At 33.7% G+C, this 22,455-nt stretch overlaps 1 protein-coding gene across 4 annotated transcripts in view; it reads right to left on the reverse strand.

The window, feature by feature from the left end:
* Nucleotides 1-22,455, reverse strand: part of LOC109107928 (neuronal acetylcholine receptor subunit alpha-7-like) — a 36,149-nt gene that overhangs the window by 9,609 nt on the left and 4,085 nt on the right. The window contains exons 1-4 of one of the 4 annotated variants that reach the window (XM_042711903.1): nucleotides 19,518-19,598; nucleotides 15,969-16,109; nucleotides 7,889-7,932; nucleotides 3,856-3,965 (exon numbers count right to left, since the gene is read on the reverse strand). In XM_042711903.1, coding sequence (XP_042567837.1) covers nucleotides 3,856-3,965; nucleotides 7,889-7,932; nucleotides 15,969-16,109; nucleotides 19,518-19,542 — 320 coding nt within the window. In that variant the 5' untranslated portion in view covers nucleotides 19,543-19,598. Of the gene's footprint in view, nucleotides 1-3,855; nucleotides 3,966-7,888; nucleotides 7,933-15,968; nucleotides 16,110-16,455; nucleotides 16,513-19,517; nucleotides 19,599-19,706; nucleotides 19,808-22,455 lie in introns of those variants that run through there. The other 3 variants (XM_042711837.1, XM_042711951.1, XM_042711773.1) reach the window with 3 other exon arrangements.

The raw sequence follows: 22,455 nt of genomic DNA on the forward strand, positions 1-22,455 counted from the left end.
TTATAATTTTTATTGCATTAATTCAACATACAGTATATAAGCCAAAAAAAGGCGGGGGTGGGGTGGGGGGTCATTTGTAATTAGTTTTGTCTTCCAGTTTAAAACTGTTGTAAAACAATCTTCATTTTTGCAATTCCATGCCACTAGTGATGATGAAACTGCTTACAGCTGCTTTAATGTCGTATCTGCTTCCCTTAATCAGATTTGACATCTCACTGAGAGCAGTTTTAAAGTGAATGTTCTTTAGCTAGTAGCTGACGTCATATATTCAGTTTTAAGGTTTTCGTGGACAACAGGTGGTTCATTGTCTAGCTGAGAGAAGCAGCATCTCTTTGACCATATCCTCTTGCCTCTCTGAGATAACGTGAAATTGACAGCTTTCCGTTGTGCACAGAAGCATTCTCCATCAATCTTCAGGCTAAAACAATCCACACAGACACATACTACTGTAAATCATCAGATTCATCCAAATTACTAATCCAGTCTATTCTAAAACAAATAACATAAATCAATGGATGATCACACATTCTTTCTTAGATTCTGTCCTGCACTTTTACATTAGATTGCTTAATTGGCACAGATGTCTCCAGTTTAATGCACTGCACCACATCCACCCTCATTGAATATTGCATCTTGCCTTGTCTTTAGAGGTTTATCCTCTTTTGACTCATCCTCAGAGTCAGGCAGCAAAGTCAGCATCTCTTGCATGTTCTCTTAATGTATTCATCTTGATATGGCCTGATGTTTTAGCTAATGTCTCCTGCAAACAGGATCAATGTTATTGGCTGAGGGATACAAGTGGCTATGCACGATATTTTAAGGTGCGCATGATCTGGCAGAATTCAGAAGATGTGTTAAAAGCTCTTTACATCTTTCCCTCACATGTTGTTGTAATGCAGCTCTAGGAAGATGTGACACCTGTCAAGCTACGATAAAAGACATTTGCTTAATGCAGATTTATGAAGCCTGCCCATAGAGAAGGCAATTACTGCTGTCAGTCACTGACACAAAACACAGCTCCCATTTCTTTCTATCACACAGGCACATTTAGCTGCAATTCTAATTATCCATGACAAATGTGTTAAATTAAAACCAATGTATTGTAGATATTATTATGCTATTGTTAGGATGGTATTATTAACTAATATGGTGGAAATGAACTGTTTGCAGACCAATCTAGACTAATTCAGCAATGAATAAAAGGGCATGCTGTTCATCATTTGGACACATTGCTAAATCAACTGATAACTGTACTAATTTGGTAGATACAGATCTTCAATTTCTTTCCTTCCTCCTACATACTTTTTGCTCTTCGAGTCAGTTTTCTTGTGAATGGCAGATGTTGCAAGTTTCTCCAGTATTTTTGCTATCATGTCATACGTTTATGAAGGATGTTCAGAGTCAGAAATTATGTCATTTAAATTAATTCATTTAAACGAGAGACCCTGGTAAAAAAAACAACAACAACAACAAAAAAAAAACATTACCATTCAACCTGGTAATACAGCTGGATATCCAGTTAACATGCAAGATATTCATTACGAGTCTCGTTAATGTTGTACCATCAGTGATTTTGAAAGGAAATCAGTGGAATTCTGAATGGTTTGAACCCCATCAAACACATCTTTCACTAATTTACAATTCCTCTGGAAAGCCAGATGTGTTTGCCCTTATCATAATTGTTTATTTATGTATTTTTTTTAACACTTTCAAGGATGCAAAGTGAAATGTTCTTAGTGACTTGCCAAATGTTTTTTATTACATTGTCTTTCAAGCCCAGTAATTTTTGTCACTAATTAAATCATCCAGCTGTAATCTGCTCTATAAATGAGTGTTGCACACAAAATCTGGCACACAATATGTTGCTGTAGTTCTGAACCAAAATGAAAGCTCATTTTAATTATTGTTGTACTCAATCCAGATATAATAAGCCTGGATTAATACTCTTTATTAATATACAATGCCAAGAATGCACAGTCCCAAGCTCTTTACACACTATTCTGTGATGTGAAAGTCCCAGCAAAACAAAATGAGGCCCTGGTTGATATGATATGATATAATTCAATATCTATGATTTAAATAATAATAATAAATAACCTTATATCTGTCCTCTCTCAGCACACACAAACACAGTTAACTTACAGCATGTTTTACAGTACAGATGAATGGCATTAAGTATGAAGTGAGAGAGTGTTTACACTGGGATTTACATTGCAAGTACACTACTGTGGACAATACATTAATATATGTTATAATTATATGTTATTAAAATAATGTTATAATATATTATGTATGTAGTATATTTTGTGTACATCGGCACCCATAGTTCCATCTGAATATAATTTTGATGTTTTTTTTAAAACCTGAAAACAGTAGCACTTAATGTCCAAAAAAAAAAAATCTTTTGTGCATAAATCTGCTTGGTTTGCTATTCAGAGACATTAGTCCATACTTATATATATATTTCATTTAAGTGTACTATATAAACTACTTATTATATTTATAGTGGAAGTCATTAAGGCCCTACAAAGGGTCTAACTGCCAGACCTGAAAACCGATGTAGACCAAAGTTTGATATCACAGTTCCAACATTTGCTGAAAGTGGCACTAGATTTATAGTGAGTCATAAGGCCCACAAATAAAGTATCAGCTGTATTCTAGAAAATGTTTCTAGATAATATGGTCCAAAATCAAACATGGTATTTTGAGAGATAATATGAGTCAACAAAATCAAGTGCCAGCTGTATTCTAAATGTTTCAGAACAGTTATTCAGCACACACTTACATTTCATCTCTGCCTGAAAAAAAAAAAAAGATTATTTTACTGTGCTAAATATAAAAAAGTGAGCTTTTAATGCCCAGTATTTTTTATGCCTTTACCATTTTATCTTTAAATTGTTACTTAAAAGTTTTATTATGACACTCTGACTTCCTGTAATTAAATTCATAATTCAATATTATGATCAAACCTTTCTCAGTGTAAATGTTTTAATGGTTCTACTGTTGTCGGCAGATGGATTTGTATTAGTTTGTGAGTTATGAAGGAAAATGCAAAAAAAAAAAAAAAAAAAATACAATTGCCTTCAGTGTCCCCTAATGCCAATTTACAATGTGTAAACTGATGCTTCACTGCCTGTCTTCATTGCCTGAGCTTTCAATTCAGTGGTGAGAGCAACTAGAGTGAAGTATGATGTTATAAAACTGAGTGCATTACATATCAGTTCAGACTTTTATTCAGATGGAACAGATGGTGACTCGAATCTACTGAGTGTTGACACAAGGCTTGAGTTTTCAAAGTCCACCCAATGTATAATACTGCCTAAAGGGATAGTTCACCCAAAACTGAAAATTCCCTCATTTACTCATGTTCATGTCACTGCAAACATAAATGACTTTCATGTTCTGTTGAGATGTGTTAAGGAATGTTCATGCTGATTTTTCTCACAGTGTCCTTGTTACACGTTAAATATTCTTACAATAGTAATAACAGTAAATTGTGCATAATTTCAAGCAACTATAACCCTAAACTAATCCTTAGTCCTAACCCTATAGTAAGTACATGTTAATTAATATTACTCTGTGTATATTAATCTATAATTACACTATAGGACACCTTAAACTAAAGTGTAACCACTTGAGGTACTAATTAGTATCTTTTATCATACCGCTGTTGCTGCTGTCTTATAATAATCCACTGGAGAGTGTTGTATGTGTGTGTAGATGGCAAAATCACTGATCAGCTTCTCGTGGCTTATTGCTTTGGTAGAATAAGATGTTTATTAGGCAGTTTAAGAAGAACACACTATTGTGGGCTCCAAGCAAACAAAATGTTATAAATGTGACTGTGTCCAATACCTGTTGTACAGCAGAATATCTGGTGTCCAGATCTGATTGGACGGAAAACGCAGGGTCTGAACACCAGGGTAGTTATCAGGGTTCCAGCTCAGATAGATATCTGTCCATGCCTGAATACACAAAACATACATCAGATTCAGCATCATTAAAATGCTTGATTGTTAGACACAAACATACTTTACACACACACACACAGACACACACACACACACACACACACACACACACACACACACACACACACACACACACACACAGCACACACACACACACAGCCAGAAAACACAACAACACAATCACACAGCTGGGGTCTTTCCAGGGTACACACATGAAAATAAGAAAAATAAGGAAATAAGGACATAAAACACATATAACACAGCGGAAAGACGCATGCATATGTTATACACTAAACTGTATATAACACAACTTGTTTGAACAGTCTCCAAAAATCACTTAAGTGCCAATAATTAAAGTTAAATATAGTCGGTCAAAGTCAAAAAATGTACTACGAGTAATGTGTGTTGACATCTCAATTCTTTGTGCATGAACTGCACCTGATCCCTCTTCAGAGATGGCCCCTGGCTATATTTTTTCTAGCCTAAAGTTGCCTCTCCACTGTATTATAGGGCAGATCAATATGCAGTGCCACACTGGATTTAGAGTAATATTATATTTTTTTCCAAAGCTTTATTAAGCATCACACAAGCAGTCTTTCTTCTTATAAGCAACAGAAAGCACACTACTATTCCATTAAATTAATTTAGAGATGCCCTCAACTGAGAAAAGGCAAACAAAACATTTCATTCTGAAATTAGACTTGCTGTTTTTATAACTGGAACTACGGCTGTCACAATATAAAATTTTTCACTACAGGATTATCGTGGCCACAAAAAGTCACAATAACGATATATATATATCGTTATTGTGAATTTTTGTGGCCACGCAAAAAGTCACTAACCCTAATAAATAAAAAACTGTGTTATCAGTCAAATTCATCTTTTGACCAGTGAAACACATCATTGCATAAAAAAAGAACAATTACACTATACAGAAGAGATGCTAACCATTTTTAGTTTACAACAGCATCAAAGTACATTTTATGAGAATAACAACATTTTTACTCCAAACGAGTGTTTTAAATAACTTCCTTTAATGAACTGATTCTTATCATAGAATGAGGCAGAAATTATATTATTTTGTAGTATTCTATACACTGATAAATGCCATGTCGATTAGCATTACTGTATAAATATGTATCCTTATGACATTACCTGAGATGGCTTGAAAAACACAGATAAACCATCTACTGTACATATTGATTGTCTTCATGTGTCATCAGATAAAACATTTCTTTCTGCATTTTACACAATAGCTGGGTTCCTACAAGAAAAAAACTCTTGGAAATTTTGGTAGAATGCATATATTTTTTATTTTCACATTTGTCCCTCTTTATCTCTTTTATTACACAATTCTGTCATTATAATAAGACCTTTAAACTATTTCTGATAACTTGTGTGTGTGTTCACTGATGCACAATTAACTGAGTTAAAACAACAGGGAGAAAATCATGTTTGTTTCATCCTCACAGATCACATCAGATCAGTCAGGAGGAAAGAGGAGTTTCTGTCCTACACATCTGTGTGTGTGTGTGTGTGTGTGTGTGTGTGTGTGTGTGTGTGTGTGTGTGTGTGTGTGTGTGGATCAGATGTCCCTGTGTGCTTTAGTGAGCATATTCCCTGAGGCGCTGCTTCTCTCTGCGGACACGACGGCTCGCTCGGCACTGACATCATGATAGGATCAGGGAATGCACTTATTTCATAGATGTAATGCAACACAAACTTACATTAAAACATACTCTTTCTACACCATGTCCAATAAAAGCATGGGAAGAAAACAACAGATCAACTTTCTTCCCAATATTACATGCGCAGTTTCATGTTTAAGCAAAACTGAAGATTTAGAACCAATAAAAGATGAGGTGAGAAGTTTTTTATTTTTATTAAATTTTTTTTTTTTTTTTTTTTTTTTTTTTTTTACACAATTTAGTATTTGTGTATTTGGATGGTTTTTTATATTTTGTATATTATAATTTAATATTCTATTTTTTTAAGATAATGCCACAATTCGACACTTCACAAAGAGGTATCTAAATTAACTGGTTATACAAGTCAAAAATATTATTTAACATTGAAACCAACCTATATTTATACCGACAAAATACATTTTTATAAGTTAAATCAGATAGAAATAGTTAAGGTAACAATTTCAGGTTACCACTTGGATGGAAAGCGATTCAATGCTTTTTGAACAATACTTTTTACCTTTTTATCATGCATAGACATGAGGAATAACAGGCAGACAGAAGGTTTAAGCAGAAAAAAGACTGCAGTCAATAAGACCTCTTGGAGTAGGCTGCAACAATGCAACTCCTATTCAAAATCAGTTCTTTAAGTCTGCTTTATAATACATATATAAAAGCAACTGAGGTTTGTAGATGTTGCTATACTACTTTGTGCTAAAATTTGAGAGATCTAGGACCAAAACACACCACATTCGAGTCAGTTTGTGGGTGATCATCTGTGCAAGGTCTTTGTCTAAGGCACTTTAAAAAAAAGCAATTGGTCTGAATGTTGGGTTCAAAATCAGAGCGGCCCCTTTGTGGAAAATTTCTTATCCAGCTTAATTTCATGGTTAAGTGCTCAGTTGGCTAAACTCATGCATTATGGCTGATGAGGTCAATAAAGGTGAATTAAAGATGAGCAATGTTTCAGAAATATAGAAACACCTCTCAACAATTAAAACTCACTGTTGGCACCAGTCAGTTTGAGTATTCACATTTGCAAACATGCCTTTCATGAAATTTCACACCTGCCTGCTTTTAAACTGATTATGTTTACCAAAAAGATTTAACATGCTTATGCTTTGCACCTTTAGTGGGCCTCGGCATTTTAGCAATTACTTTGGTTTGTAATGTTTCTCAGGAATATATTGGACAACATTGCTCATTTTAAAGCACTCTTTGGCACCAAAAACTGTTTATCAACCTCATGGAATATTCATGCTTTTTTATGATGTTCATTTAAGTCCTGCGGTGAAATATAATATCAGTGTTTGTTTTTACATTCTTCTGAAATTTGTTTAATACTCTATTCTATTGTTTAAAGTGAAACAAAATATATGCTGCATAAAAATGCAGACCAAAGAAGGTGCAACAAAGGATGGCAGTCATGTACAGACTGATCCTAATGCAAACAGCTATGTTAAGTCAGAAAGCCCATTATAAGTCAAGCTCCCAGACATAGACCTGGTCCTGCTCCACTTCAAGCTGTTATTTTAGTTGTAAATCTACCTGATGTGACCAAAGGGCATGGTATTAAACCTAGAAGCCATTGAAATGTCGTTATCTTGTTGCTCTGAGGTCTGAAACCTTTGTTTGTCACCTGTGAGCCATGTGACTGGAACACCGTATTTAAATTTCAAATAATTCTGCTGTGGTTTTTGCTTTCCGGGGTGATGGCTGAACAATGAGCATTTGAGGAAGACGTGCCACTGAGGCATAACTGAGCAAGACAGGAACACAGTCATGTTTAAAACAAGCCAAATTTCCATTAGACTTTCAAAAATGATGACGTGACAGTATAATGGGAGAACATGGACCACTTTGTAGTAAATGAAGGACAGAAATCATAACATCCAAAATGACATATATAGGAATGGAAGTCCTACCTTTCAGTTAAAAAAAAAAAGTTAATTTACTCTAGAATTTACTCTAATTCAGTAAAGTGAATGCTTTACTAGGTGAGCTACTGAGCAAGTTTACTACAAAAGAAGAATCATACATATGGTACATATGATGTAAATGTCAAAATATATGAGCAAGTCATGCAATATGGTGAAGTGCATGGTTTTGAAGACTTACTTTGCAAGGAACTATGTGGAAACAAGACTTTATTAATCAATACCCGGAAATGTTACCAAAATGACGTACTTGCCTTATTACACACACATGCACAGGGTACAAAAGGAAACTCACCAGCTGTAGCCAGGCGTTGGTTATTAATACCTGATTTTTTTTTTTTTGTGGTGGTGAAATGGAAGGGGAGAGAAGAGGTTATTTATTATATGATGAGGTAATTGATGGATTGTTTCTTAATGATGAAATATTCTTTTTTCTGGATCTATAATCCCAACCCTTTCTATGAACAAAGACTTGTATTCGTTTTTTTTTTTTTTTACCCTCTGTGTACCATTTGCTCTCTATCTGTCCCTTTCTCTCTCTCTCACACACACAACCGCAGACTTTGCCTTGTGGAGCATTTGAGATAAGGCCAAAAGAGACCAACTATGACACCCAATGAATAGGAGCAATCTAACCTTAAAGCAGTTTCACAATGTGACAGTCACCATTACAATACAGATCTCGCAGTAAACCTCTTGAGCTTTAAAGCTTCACTTCGACATGGATCGATCTGTGTCAGAATCTGTGTGTGTGGGTGTGTGTGTGTGTTTGTGTTTGTTTATGTGAGCTCTAGAACATTCAGCTTTGAATGATCAAAGACGTTGGTTTCATTCTGAGAAGTGTCAGCTCTCATTTCCTCATATTTCATTCAGTTTGGACCAGGGATGATCCACAGTGTCATCAATTTACCATTAGATATTCTAGTTTCTGGCTTCAGCTACAGTTCAATAAGTAACTGCCTTATACAAACAAACCATCAGCTTCACAGGGGTACCAAATAAAGTGTCAACACTGTTTTAAAGATACTATAATAGAATGAATAAGATAAAAAAAAAAACTGTTTAGGAAGTTTAGGGAACCTTCAAATACTAAGAGTGCTGTAAATGTAATTCTGAACTGGAGAGTTATTGACTCTATAAATAGATTTAAGTGATGAAGATGTATTTCATTGAGTTACATTTAACTTACATTTAAGTCACCTTTGCGAAAAAGAGACCACATTAAGATACTTTTAAAAAGTGATTAAAAAATTATTTACTAAAATATACTTTAATGTAATTTCAACTGACACCTGTAGGTTTAATATTTAAATATATTTAAAATTTTGTAATTACATTTGTAATGAAGTTGCAATTTATTATATTTAAAATATATCACTATCAATATATTTTAAATATAATAAACTGCAACTTCATTACAAATATAATTACAAAGTCAATATTATTAATTTATAAATTAATATTTATAAATTAATATCAATATTATAAATGTGATAACACACTAGAATTTAAATAATCAAGCAGTAAAAACAGTAAAAATTAAAACTTTTAATTAAAGGTATTTTAAAAAGTGTGTTAGGAAACAGTCATGAAAGTGACATTTAAAAAAAAAATATATATATATATTATTTTAAGCTTATGTACACTACAAGTCCACATTCCATACAATTAAGAACACTTTTTTTCATAAGGGCATTTGCTGATATCTCCATCACCTTAAAATATTACCAGGATGTTACAGGATTTAAAAGTCATTTGCTACAATAAAATATTGTATTAAGATTATGATACAACCAATTACTCTAAAAAAATACTGTTTATGTAGTTCTTGATTGTGGGGTAAGAGTGTATTTGAAGACATTACTGCAGTAACTAGTGTTCCATTTGACTTGGAATTTGGACCTTATTTACATTTGATGAACTTTCTCCCAGCTAATGTAATTACAGACTAATTAGTTGCACTGTAAGCTGCAAACTGTAAGCTGTTAATCATAGTCACATCATTACTTGTACTTATGTGCAATTTTGTACTTTACAGTTCATAGGAAATGTTAATAAATAAAATTTTGAATAAATAATTAGGGGTGAGCTATTTGGGATGTTATCACCCGTGAACATGTGGTTGAGTTATTAACTAGGCATGCAAAAATAACAGCATACAAACTTGCCAGCGTATTGCTGTGAACACTAATACAGTTAATCTGCCAATACACAAGAGATCCCTGTAATGCACAGCTAATCATTGTGATTTTAATCACTCAGTGTTTCATCACAGTCTCTTACTGTAAATGGTTTGCATTTCCTTTATTTATTAACACATTTAAGATTAAGAGTTCATAAACTGCTTATTTAGTGCTGATTTTGTAGAGTGGTGTAGTGTAAACCAACCTTTTTTTTTTCTGTAACATCATGACTCACTCATCAACCCGTTCAGACTGTATCACAGTCAGTAACCAACAATGAGTTTAACTAGTCAAGAGTTGCATCTGCTTTTTGTACAGTGAGACTGTCCACCACAACTATGTGAATGAACACTTCTACAGTACCTAGAGGAAATGAGACACATGAAAACCTGCGGTAATGAGCATTGACTGACTATTGTGATCACACTGAGATAAAAGGGTGTGTGAGCGTTTTTGCTCTGTGAACCGATAAATTTAATCTTTCATATGGAAAACTGTGAAATGAGCACGCATTGCAGATGACAGGAGATTATGCATAAGTATGGAGGCTTTTTAAATGGAGAATATAATAATAACTAGCAATATGCACTCGATAAGAGGAAGTGAACAATGGAGCGGAACTATGGAGAATTGGAGCTACTATTCTAGACCCTATCTATCAATACCCTACCTCTCTCTATCTTTCTCACTCTGTGTACACCACAGTATGCGGGCAAAGCATGCATGATTTTTGCTTGGAGCGAGGAGCATTTTGGAAGGCTTTGAGTGTTCTCACTCGTTCGAGGATTGTATTAATCATGACCACAACATGTTAGCAACTCATAATACAATAAGTAGTCAGCAAGAATTTCCATGTGTTAAACACAATGTTAATGTCAGAGGTGTTACCCAGTGGGCTGTTCACATGCTCTGACCTCTTGCGTGATAGTGCTTGTGTGCAGGTGTGCAGTTTTTAAACTGTTCTACCCTTTCTTAAACTGTTCTGTTAGTAACATAGAAAAAAACATATACTGTATATAATAGATGTATATAGATGTATGGATATATATGGATTCCTACTGGATTTCGCGTGCAAAAATGTGTCAAGCAACAATAAATGTGGCTGCACATTAATAAATATCAGAATGAAAGCATGATAGAATCTGTGAAATATTAAAGTAAAAATAATCAAACTGTTTTTGTAAAATTTAATGGACGAATGCAATGCCAAACACAAGGTTTGTAAAGATTTGAGATTTGTTGAGGAAGTAAATGACGTGCTGAGAAAAAAACATGAATTTTCTTTTCACTTTTGGAATAAAATCCAAAGGTGGGTAATTTGTCTTCTCAGATGTGTAGTCAAACGAGTTAAGAAAAAATTTAAGATGATTTCAGATTTGATATACAGAAAATGTAGAGAGGTATCAGTGCAAATTTGTGATATACAGTAGAGAAAACAAAGTTTTTTTGTGTGTTTTTTTTTTTCTTTTACCAGTGAGCAGGGAACAAGCTTGGAATGGGAAATGGAAAACCTTAAGTTGAATGATTACAGAATGCTTTGAGGATTGGAAATTGCAGTCACTCCACTCATATATTGCTATGTACTGTACTGCTCGAGACTTAAGTTCAAGGTCTTATTCTTGTCATGGACTCTTAAGCATTTAAAATCAATCTTGACTTGGATTTTAACAAGTTTGGAATCTGACTTATTCCTGATACCAGTGGAAAAAAAAAGTCAATTAATTAATAGAACTAGGTCGAAAATATTGATAATAAACGTGAATGAACATCAGAAGATATGTTGAAAGAAACAGGACAACTTACTGAACTGTATCAGCTCAATAGTCCAATTTAATAGTTTGTGCTATGTATTTGACTTCTGATTAGCAATATATTGGTCTCAGTAGGTTGTATGGATTGCATGCACAGCATTTGGTTACATTGTTTGTAGGGCTCATTAGCAGTTTAATATTTATTGAGCCACGGAAATTGTGAAACATCACTTTTTTAATAATGCAGTACTTTCTCACAGAATCTGGTTTGTTGTGTGAACAAACTGAAATTTAAATCTTTATTTAATGTATGTTTGTTTATGTGTTCTTGTGTGTGAATGCAAGTGTGAACATGTAAAAGAGAGAGACAGAGAGAGAGAGTGCATGCAAATGCTGACCGATGTTGTGGAAAAAATGTTGTTTCATTTCAGTTTTCATAGAAAGTGACCCTGTTTGAAAAATAAACCCACTTCTGGTCTCAATCTCGTCTTAGACTCGACCCTCGCCTGGTCTCAGTCTTGACTTGGACTCAACCCTTTTTTGGTCTTGGTCTGGACACAAATGAGCTTGTCTTAGCTACAACACTGGTACTAAATATGACCTGTGAACAGATTGGTCTTTCCTGCTACTGGCTGTCTTGTGGTTAGAGGATGCCAGGCGTTGAGTGAGACAGGACTGTACAGTATGGAGGCTGGAGGACAGCAGGATGGAGGTCACAGGTTCTCCGGGCAGATGGTGAGTGTGAGAGATTCCTGCCCTGAATTGAACCTTCCCTCAGAAACTGCTATCTGCATTCCCAGAATTCACATTAGCTGTCTGCTGAACCATTATGAGGACATGTAAACACATACACAAATCTAGTACATGGTGTTTGACCTCCACAAGACCTCTTTTAAAGGAAAGTTCCTGGTTGAGAACAAGATAAACATTATTAACAGCTTGTTTGTTATCACAGAAAATGAACTAAACTTGTCCCTTTGCCTTTTTTTTTCTTAGTAGCTTATAACTGTGGTTACAGTAATGCTCTTACAACACAAGTAAACCGGGCCAGTGCTCCAGGAGGTTTAAAAGCGGAAATGTGAACCTCATATTTTTGTTAAAGCACTCACATGAATTATTCAATAAAAAACTGTTTATGATTTGAGCTGTACATGCGGAAATGTGAACCTCATATTTTTGTTAAAGCACTCACATGAATTGTGGATGAACATATGCATACTGTGTCTCTCACCAGAGCTGCTGCTGGACTACGGATCTGATGTCTGACTGTACATTTAAATAAGACTGCACGCCAAAGTTTTAATGTATGTAGCGTCACGTTAGAAAGTGAATGACGATTGGTCATTTTACTGTATTTTTTTCTGTCAGGTGCTGGCTTTACATCTCAGTGGCTTGTCTTAAAGAGGAAGCACAAATGCACGATATGGTGTCATAATCCATTTTGAAAAACATCGGCTACATGGAAAGACTTTACCGATGTTTAAAAAAAATACCAAATACCAGCCGATATATCGGCTACAGCGATATATCGGTCGACCACTAGTTAGGAGTTACTGACTCTTATTAACCTAAATAGCCTCTTTCTTGTTTCCTATTTTGGTAAGTATATACAAATAATCGACATTATGTGGTCGATTCACTATTCACACACCCTCATGACAACATGGATAATGTTTAAGTGTTGAAACAATGCTTATTTTAATGTTAATTGTCTGACATGCTGACCCAATACGTTGATTGTTTTTTGTTTTACCATAAACACAATTTTTCCTTTTTTTTTTTAAAGATTTTTCTATGGTAAACAAAACACCCTAAAAATCTGTTGTAGGGTCTGTCCACAGAGCTGGAAGAATATCAACCCTGTCTGGATTTGAACCTTCCTTATGATTTCAATTCTAGATCATTAATTGTTTGGCTTCCACTCCCCTATCAAATTCCAAACTTCTGTATTGTCTTCTAAAACTACAAGCTGTTTCCAATTAAGCCACTTCTGATACAGGAAAGTTTTCTTCCACATAAACTCTATTCCATATTGTAACATAATGGACACACTGCATTACAAATCAAACAGAGGCCTTTTCTAATGCCAAGGATTCTTCAGCTTTTGTTTTTCACAGTCCACCTATGCTCACACTCATAACCCTCCCGGCACTATGGTGATGTAGAACGGTGTGGCAGCTGCCACCCCCAGCCCCCCTTAGCTGATTGCGAACAACTCATGCGTTCACAGTTTCACAGCATCCCAGTCATAGCCTATGGGCCTCTTGCCATCTGGGGCTGCACAAGAGCCACGCCATGGCAGCCATGATTGAACACGCAGGATAAACAGATATTTCATAATTCACACATGGGTGAATGGAGATAGATTTCAGCCAGGTGACGGGGCCTTTGGGACCGGGGATATGGGACAGTCAGACATGCATACTTTTTTTTTTTTTCCATTTTATTTTTTCTCAAGTTTTTGTTTACATAAAGGATGTGGTTAAAAACCATTTAAATTCAATTAAAAAAAAATCAAAATATAATTTGACAGTTATTTTCTATACAACATCTAGTAGCTTCACAGAAATGATACACTTTGGCCTTCAAATCTTTTATGCAATCTGCATATATATTTAATGGTCATCAGCCACTTCACAGGATAATCTGTCATACAAACACATTCCACTCTTGATGTACCCATATTCCAGGATGATAAAGTTAAACCGCATGCTGTTAAGTGAAATTCAAGACTCTTGTAAACGCAAGGATGGTGATAAATGCCTTCGATGGCCTCACAGATTAGCAGACCTCAACCTCATTAATCCTTTAGGGTAAAATCTAAAGTGCAGAGCATGTGTTTTCATTGATGTTGCAATATCAAACTGCACATGGTTATATACCAAGAAGCACGAAGCGGATTAACCATATGTATACTGAAAATGCTTTCAAGAAGTAAGAGATGCAGCACAATGGTTTGAGAAAGACTGAACTAAAATAGTTCTGAAGATAAAAAGTACACTGTCTACTTAATAATCCTTTGATATTAATTTGTTTTTCATATATTTTGTCCACTTTATTCAATGCCTACATACTTATGATATGCATAAACTATCAAGAGCAACAGCTACTAAGCCAAAATTTAATCTTATTCATGTTTCATGTTGATTTTTTCATGCTCAGGGATTCCTGCTTAGATGAGACACCAACATATGTAATCATCTGGCATATAAAATGGGCGAGATAAAATGAAAAAGGAAAATGTGTCAGTGTCTTCAAAAAGATTTCCTAGAGAGAAACTTTTCACCTGGAGTTGGGTTCACAAAGCTATCTTAAGGAAAAATAATCTTCTAAACGGCATCTTTATATTGTCCAAATAGTCCAAGTGTTAGAATATTTTGTATTGCTCTTGATATAGGATAACCTCCAATTTGTCCTTTATCCTATTTGTCCAATCTCCAAAAGTAAGATGTTATATGAATTTATTGGGTTGCTTCAAAATAATTATTGTAATAAAACAGCTACATATAATGATTTGTCATGATTATGCACGACGTGACTTGCTGAATTCGGAATTCAGTAAGAACTCCACTTTTTTAAGTTAAATTATCTCGTAAGTTAAAGCTGTTTTGTAGAATATTAAGTTTCTAAATATTGTAGAAACGTAATTTTCTGTAAAGTTGCTTTGCAATGATTTGTATCGTAAAAAGCGCTATACAAATAAACTTGAATTGAATTGAATTGAATTTTGTTCTGTGATATTAGTGGGGGGAAATGTAGTTGGTTAAGTTAAGAAAACCCTAGTTTTAACAATAAAGGGTTTTCTTAAATTAAAGGGTTTAGTACAACTTGGCAAAAAGCCCTGGTTGCCTTCAGAAGTACAAAAAAACGTATTTAAATTATTAAGAGCCTGGTGAAAGGAAAACAACATCTGCTAAGGAACAGAAAACAAACATTTTCATTAACAGCACAGTCCCCAAGTGAAATGGTGTGCTCATGGGTCCAAGCAGGTCAGAATATTGTTAATTGTCAAGTTAGTTGGACTTCCCATAGCACTTTGATGAAAAAAAAAAAAAAAAAAAAAAAAAAAAAAAACAAGCTGAATAACCTCAAGTGTAGTTCATCACATTCGACCTGAGATCCATTGTTTTATGATTATAGGGGGATAATAGGCATTTGGGGATTTTATAGTCATATTTAAACTATTGTATTTTGCCTGTTCTTCACAGGAGTGCAACCTGAATCCTCATTTCAATTCAAGGCTTTTCATACTTTTTAATTTGATTTTGATGGTGAACCATATAACAAGACCTTCATCAGACTCCATATACAGTCTTATCAATCAAACTGAAATAAGTGGATGCAGTAGTAAAGGATGGATCCAGCTGCAAATCACCCCTGAAAACACTGGGAAGTGGAATATGCATGGTGTGATGAATCATGAAAGGAAGACAGACACTCACCACGTCTATGATCTGAAGCAGTGTGAGTCCCAGCTCCACCACTATAGGTGCAGAATCATTGAGCACAGGCCTTTCCAGTCTGTTATAGCTCTCCATCAACTCCTTATACAGCTTCCGCTGATATTCCCCCTGTAACGAGTCTATAGAATGAAAGAAAGAAAAATTAAATTTCATCATTATTTACTGACTCTCATGTATTTCTAAATCTGTATGAGCACAAAAGACATTGAGTAATGTACTTATCACTCTTCCCATGCAGTTATAATTACAACTTCAAAAATGAAGAATCATCAAATATTATAAGATGTTTCATATGATTTGTGTGTTCATGAGAGCTCATGAGTAGCAATGTTGTATTTATGAATGAATTCTTTTAAGTTGGATCTTTTCAAAGAGTCATTTGATCTAGTTCACAAAACATATGTTTATGACAAATGTTTAATTGCTCAACAGAAGGCAAAAATATCACTGAATAACAATACAAACTTTGGACTGTTCTTCACACAAAGCTGTCATGCGACTCCATAATAAGGACAAATACAAGGTCCTGTGGACCACATTCATGATACTTTTATGATCTTTGATGATAATTGCATGGCCATTATAATTCTCCCTTTGTGTGTCATAATGGTTTGGAATGAGTATAAATAATGACAGACTATTGTTAACTAATTCACAGACAGATGGTTCAGAGTTAAATTATTAATTAATCGTTAGACAGATTTGATTTCCACATGGTCTGATAAGCAACTGAGTACTGAGACTAATACCCTGAGAGACTTTGCTGTTGTCCTATAGATAAAAACACATGGAGACATTCTGAGAGAAGAAAAGAATGCGTAAACCTGCAGCATATAAACAGGATAAAATATTCATAACAGACACACACCTTCAAAAGATGGACTAAAGTGCCCTGACGGAATTTGCTCAAATGTAAAAACACAATGAAATGGAGAGATGAAACGGAAATTTCAACAAAATAATGAATGACATAATATTAGCAGTCCAGGATAATTCAGTGTGGATAATTGAATTTTCTTGGAACATCTGTGATGATCTCGATGTTTAGATTCAATATGGTTATGCTGTTATATAAGCAGAATTTCCTTCATAAATTAAAGGAACGCATTCGCATTCTAAGCGAGAGGCATCATTCACACACTTCTGACTCATAATGCATATGAGGAAATTAAGAGCAGCGTATGTTCTGTGTATCAGACTGTGCGTGAGCTTGAAGCTATGATGGAGAGACAGAGCAAACCATATGCATCTCACATAAAATCTGTTCAACATGAATCAAATTGTGAATGAATGCACTGATGCAAATTATTAGCATTCTGATGTAAGATATGCATCATATCTATGTCAAACCTGCCTACCAACAAATATGCGCTGACTTTAATCTCTGGGTACACATAAATCATCTCTATTGTTTTTGAAACAACAGTTCAATAGAAAAATGTCAACTTTGATGCTCAAAAAGATTATTTTTTTTAAGAATCAATCTGTCAAATTATTTTTGTTTTTGGAAGTGTTTTTAGATTGGTATTGTCTATTAGAAGCCCTTATTCGTTTTTATTGTAGCAAATATATATATATATATATTTTTTTTTTTACTTCTCTATAAATGCTTGTTACATTTGGCCTTAATTAAATTTATTATTTTTGTTAATGTCAATTTGTCAGTTCATGTTTACTTTCACAAAAAAAAAAAAAAAAAAAAAAAAAATCATAAATAGAATTCAAGTTAAAAAATTAAACAACTGAAACAAATAGTATTTTCTTGTAAAACAACTTTGAACAAATATTTTACTGTGTTTTAAAGGACAGTGAGTTTATTGCTGGCTACATCTTCATCGATGATCTTGGACTTTATACTGAAAATGAACTAATAGAATGACTTCAAATAAAATGTTAAAATACGCTAGAATACAAGATAAAAGAACTAATAGAATGACTGAACTAAAAAAAAAAAAAAAAAAAAAAAAAAACCCTAATTCTGGATCAGAGGTCAGAATGTCAGTAATGAGTGACTTCTAATCTTCAAGACACATGCTTTTTAATAAACCAAGTAAAGTTGCAATTATCAGTGGAAACATTTTAGTAGTGCAAACTGGCTTTTTACACTTCTTTGGTACATACAAACCGATAAAGCAGCCAAACCTTAAACGGGCAGATAACACAAGAAGCTGCTTGGAAATAGAAATCGGCTAAGTCATTATTAACTTCAGTAAGAGCACACATGGCCCTTCCTTTTAATTACCACTGAACCATATACCATTAAACATTCTTTCTTGATTCAGCATTCTGGCATTTCTAATGGCTGGGATTGTAAACACCCAGGCTAAAAATGTTGCTTTGAAAGTTTACTTTCTAAAAGACTGGTTCGGCAATAGTGTCACTCACACACACACACACACCAAACACACCGACAATAAAGCGGCAACAGAGGATTTAACACTATGACACTACAGGATTACAGCCCATGACAAGAATGACTGACAATCTTAATGAGGTCCCTACTGCGAGGAAATGACAGATTCCATCAAAGGCAACACATTAATTTCTATTTTGTTCTCTTATATAATCAGTGCAATCTGGGACTTTTTTTGCAGTTCTTTCTGCCGTATACTTTGATTTCACCCAACTCTTTGGACTGACAAGTAGAAAAAAAATATTTCTTTACCATTTAAAAACAAAAACATACATATCATGCCCGCATTGGATATTTTACCACTTTTAGTGTGCATGGTGCCTTGTAATTTTATGAATATAATGTCTTTGGATGTGGATAAAATTAAACATTAAATAAAAATGAAAAATCATCCTTTAAATTTATTTAAAGCAATTAAGTGAACAGTAGAGTGCTTTCTTACCCACTTAGGTACATATTTATGTGTAATTTCATAACTACTTGTATTATCTTTGAAAAGTGCACTGCTGAATTTACTGACAAGCATTATGGTAAACTATTTTTTTCTATTGAAACTATTTAAATATATATAGTACACATTTGTAATGATGAAGTTGCAATTTAGCACATTTATACAATTATTTTAAATGTAATACTGACACTACAGTTAAAATAATAAAGCACTGTACACGTGCTTTAGTATATTAGTCAAAAGTGTGGGCACTTCTATAAAGCATAACAACAAATTAATAAAACAATTATTTAAAATTCACTTTACAGTAAACTTCATAAAGTTACTATGTTCCTTAAGTACACTTTTAAAGAGTGCCCTTTGTAATAATGTTAAATTAAAAGTTTTAAGTACACTTCAGTGGCCTTTTATTTAATTATTATATAATAATGACATAATAATAAAAAATATAAATAATAATAATAATAATAATAATATAAATAATAATAATATAAAATATAATTTAATTACATTATATGAGCAAGAATTTGAAGCGCACTGCAAGTGGCCATTCAATACAATTAAGTGCATATCTTTTTCACAAAGACAAAAGAATGCAATAGACAAAATATGACTGAGATCACATGACAACCCTGATACACTGCACAAAATACATTTTCTTACTTAGTATTTTTGTCTTGTTTTCCATTACAAATATCCAAATATTCTTAAATCTAAATACATTTAAGGAGCAAAATGAGTGAAGTGTTCTGAAAAATGTATCCAAATTGTTCAAAATTTGAAAAAATATGTGCTAATGGGGAAAGAAAAAATAATCTTGTTTTAACCTTGAATTATGATTGTTTTTCTTACCACACTGGCAGATATTTTTTCTTGTTTTAAGCAATGAAAAATAAATATATATAAAAAAAGACATAATTGTAGCATGCTGTATAAGCACATGGTGAAGGAGTATAATCCAAAACAGAGTCTTTAATAGAAAATTCACAAGGAATGTAATCAGGCAGAACAGAAACAGGTGAGGGTCTAATTAGTAACTAAGGGAACAAACTAGGGAACTCATGAGACAAACGGAGAATCAAATGAATAACGATGGAAACTAATACTGACAGACTCAACTCAGAAATAGAAACGAACCATGATAATAATATCTGAAGTCTTAGATGTTTCTTAATGTTTAGAAATTTATATGTGAAAACAAGACAAAAATTTAAAAAAAGTTCAAAATCTTTTTTTTGCAGTATAAGAATTGAGATGAACAACCTGCACAGATGGACCGCTGGTAATCACCACTAGTTCTATGTCAGTCAGAAATGCTGTCCGACTTGATGTAACTTGTGCCAAATATTCTTTCAGAGCCAGATGCACCAGTTGCTTCTTAACAATCGCACAAAAGTAAGAGGGGAAACATGTTAACTCTGAATGTGTTCGTGTAATATATGTTTTGTGAACACAACACTCTGAAATTGATCTCTGTAGAGAATAAATTTAAATCATATTTCTGAAAATAGGTTTTTAGTAACACTACAATGGAGAAACAAAGACAGATTCTGGTGAAGCCTAATAAATAAATTGGACTACTTGTTCTACTGTATGCACTTAATTGGTCAGAAAGAATAATGCTGATATAGATTGCTGATCCACATGAGAAGTGAGATTTGTCTGATTTGCCTGCTCTTTTTTCCACTCCTCCCCAGACTGCAGCCGTCTACTCTCATTTATACTGAAGGCGAGGCATTTGGCATCTTAAATGAGTCTAGTGTTAACATAGACTTGCTTGTGAAATGTACACATCAGAGCTTAGGTGTTCCAGAATACCCTAATTCATCCTAATGGAATGGGTAAGGCTAGGGCTATGCAGTAGCTGGAGAATGTGATTCAAATGCACATTTCAGGTATAGAAAAGACTGTCTAAAGATGGAGACCAAGAAAGACATACTGTGACCAACTCTATCCTTGTCACCTTTACAGCACATAAAAGCCTTTAAGTCACGTTCATTAAATTTCATTACTTATTTAAAGCCTTTTTCCCCATTGGTCATTACTATGTATGTGCCGTCATTGATTAACCCTCTGTTGCCCTGGGGTAACTAACCCATTTTCTCAACTTCTCAATCACATCATGTTTAAAAGATAAATAAGGGTATAAAATAGCTACTTACAAAGGGATGACTAAAACCAATAAAAAGCTATTTTATGGTCACACTTCATCCTGGTCGACATTAAAAAAATTAAAAAAAAAAAAAATCTTGCAATGCAAACTCTATAAAAATTCCACATTTTATTTATTTTTTTCATTTCCATTAAAAATCCAATAAATAAGCCAGTGTATTGGTTTCCGTCATTTTGAGTATTCTGACATCAACACAAATTAAAATTTAACATTGCTGCCATAATTTGTGTGGTGGAAGATTAATAATTCTACAAGAAAATAATTAGAAACATTTAAACCATACATAGAAATAAACACAAATCACTAAGGAAGTGAGTAAATAAAAAAATAGCTGAGGTGTAAAGTCAAGGCTGCAGCTGTGAAACACAACGTGGGACAGAAAGATATAATACATATTTAAACAGACTGGAACAAGTATGTGTCACTTCAGCCTGCCTGGGAAACAAGCCCTCGCTGAATTTTTCCTCACATTTGTGTGCTAGAGTACGGCGCTAAACCACAAATAACAATCCAGGAGACTCCAGAGGGAGACGGGTGAGTAGGAGATCAGCAAGCTCACAGAGAGTCTGAACCTGACAGTGATGGTGTGCTGGGTGATTTATTGAACTTCATGCAAATGCTGAAACATAATAGCAAAGAGAGCTCAATGGATGCTTTGTAACAGTGAGACTGCTAAAAAGAGAAAGCTGAACATAATGTGAAAAGAGTAAAAGATAACTGAGAATAGAGAGAATGTGTTAATTCAGTGTCTCAGCTGGTTTTGCTTTAAGATTTTATATTGGGCATGAAGTGGTGACACAATTGTTTATTGTACAACACTAAACAAAATTGTCCTTAAAAGTCAAACTTTGAAATATATTATTATTAAAACAACAATATATCAGTGTTATTAAAACAACTGTGACAACAATATTTTAATAATAATAATAATAATATTTTTTTTTTTCCTTTTTCAAGGGAACCTGTATTTAATGCATTGTATTATTTATTAATTTTTTTACTTTGCAAAGGTTTGTTAATGTTTTTTTTTTTTTTTTTTTTATTGTTTTTTATTTTATATATTTTTTTTATTTTTTATTTTGGACTGAGGGTATGTTAATTATATTTTTGTTGTTTAATTGTGTGGCTTTTGGTTAGAATTTTATTTTGTGCATGATTAGACGATTATTTCAATTTTATTATTTGCATTTACAAAATATTATATACTGTTTGACAAATTTGGGGGTCTTTACCCACCAGTCAAGAACCATTGTAGTTAAAGAGAAAAAATGTACATACTGTAAGTCTGAACGAGGAAAAAAAGAGAATTTAAGAGAGAAACAAAGAAATATTGAAAAGACAGACTTTGTTTTCCTTTTTCAATTTCTCAAGCTCTTCTTTCTCTGAAAAAGGATCAGACGCAGATGTTCTTTGCTTGTGTTTGTGTGT

This window comes from Cyprinus carpio, chromosome A1 (assembly GCF_018340385.1).
Source record: "Cyprinus carpio isolate SPL01 chromosome A1, ASM1834038v1, whole genome shotgun sequence".
Taxonomy (NCBI): domain Eukaryota; kingdom Metazoa; phylum Chordata; class Actinopteri; order Cypriniformes; family Cyprinidae; genus Cyprinus; species Cyprinus carpio.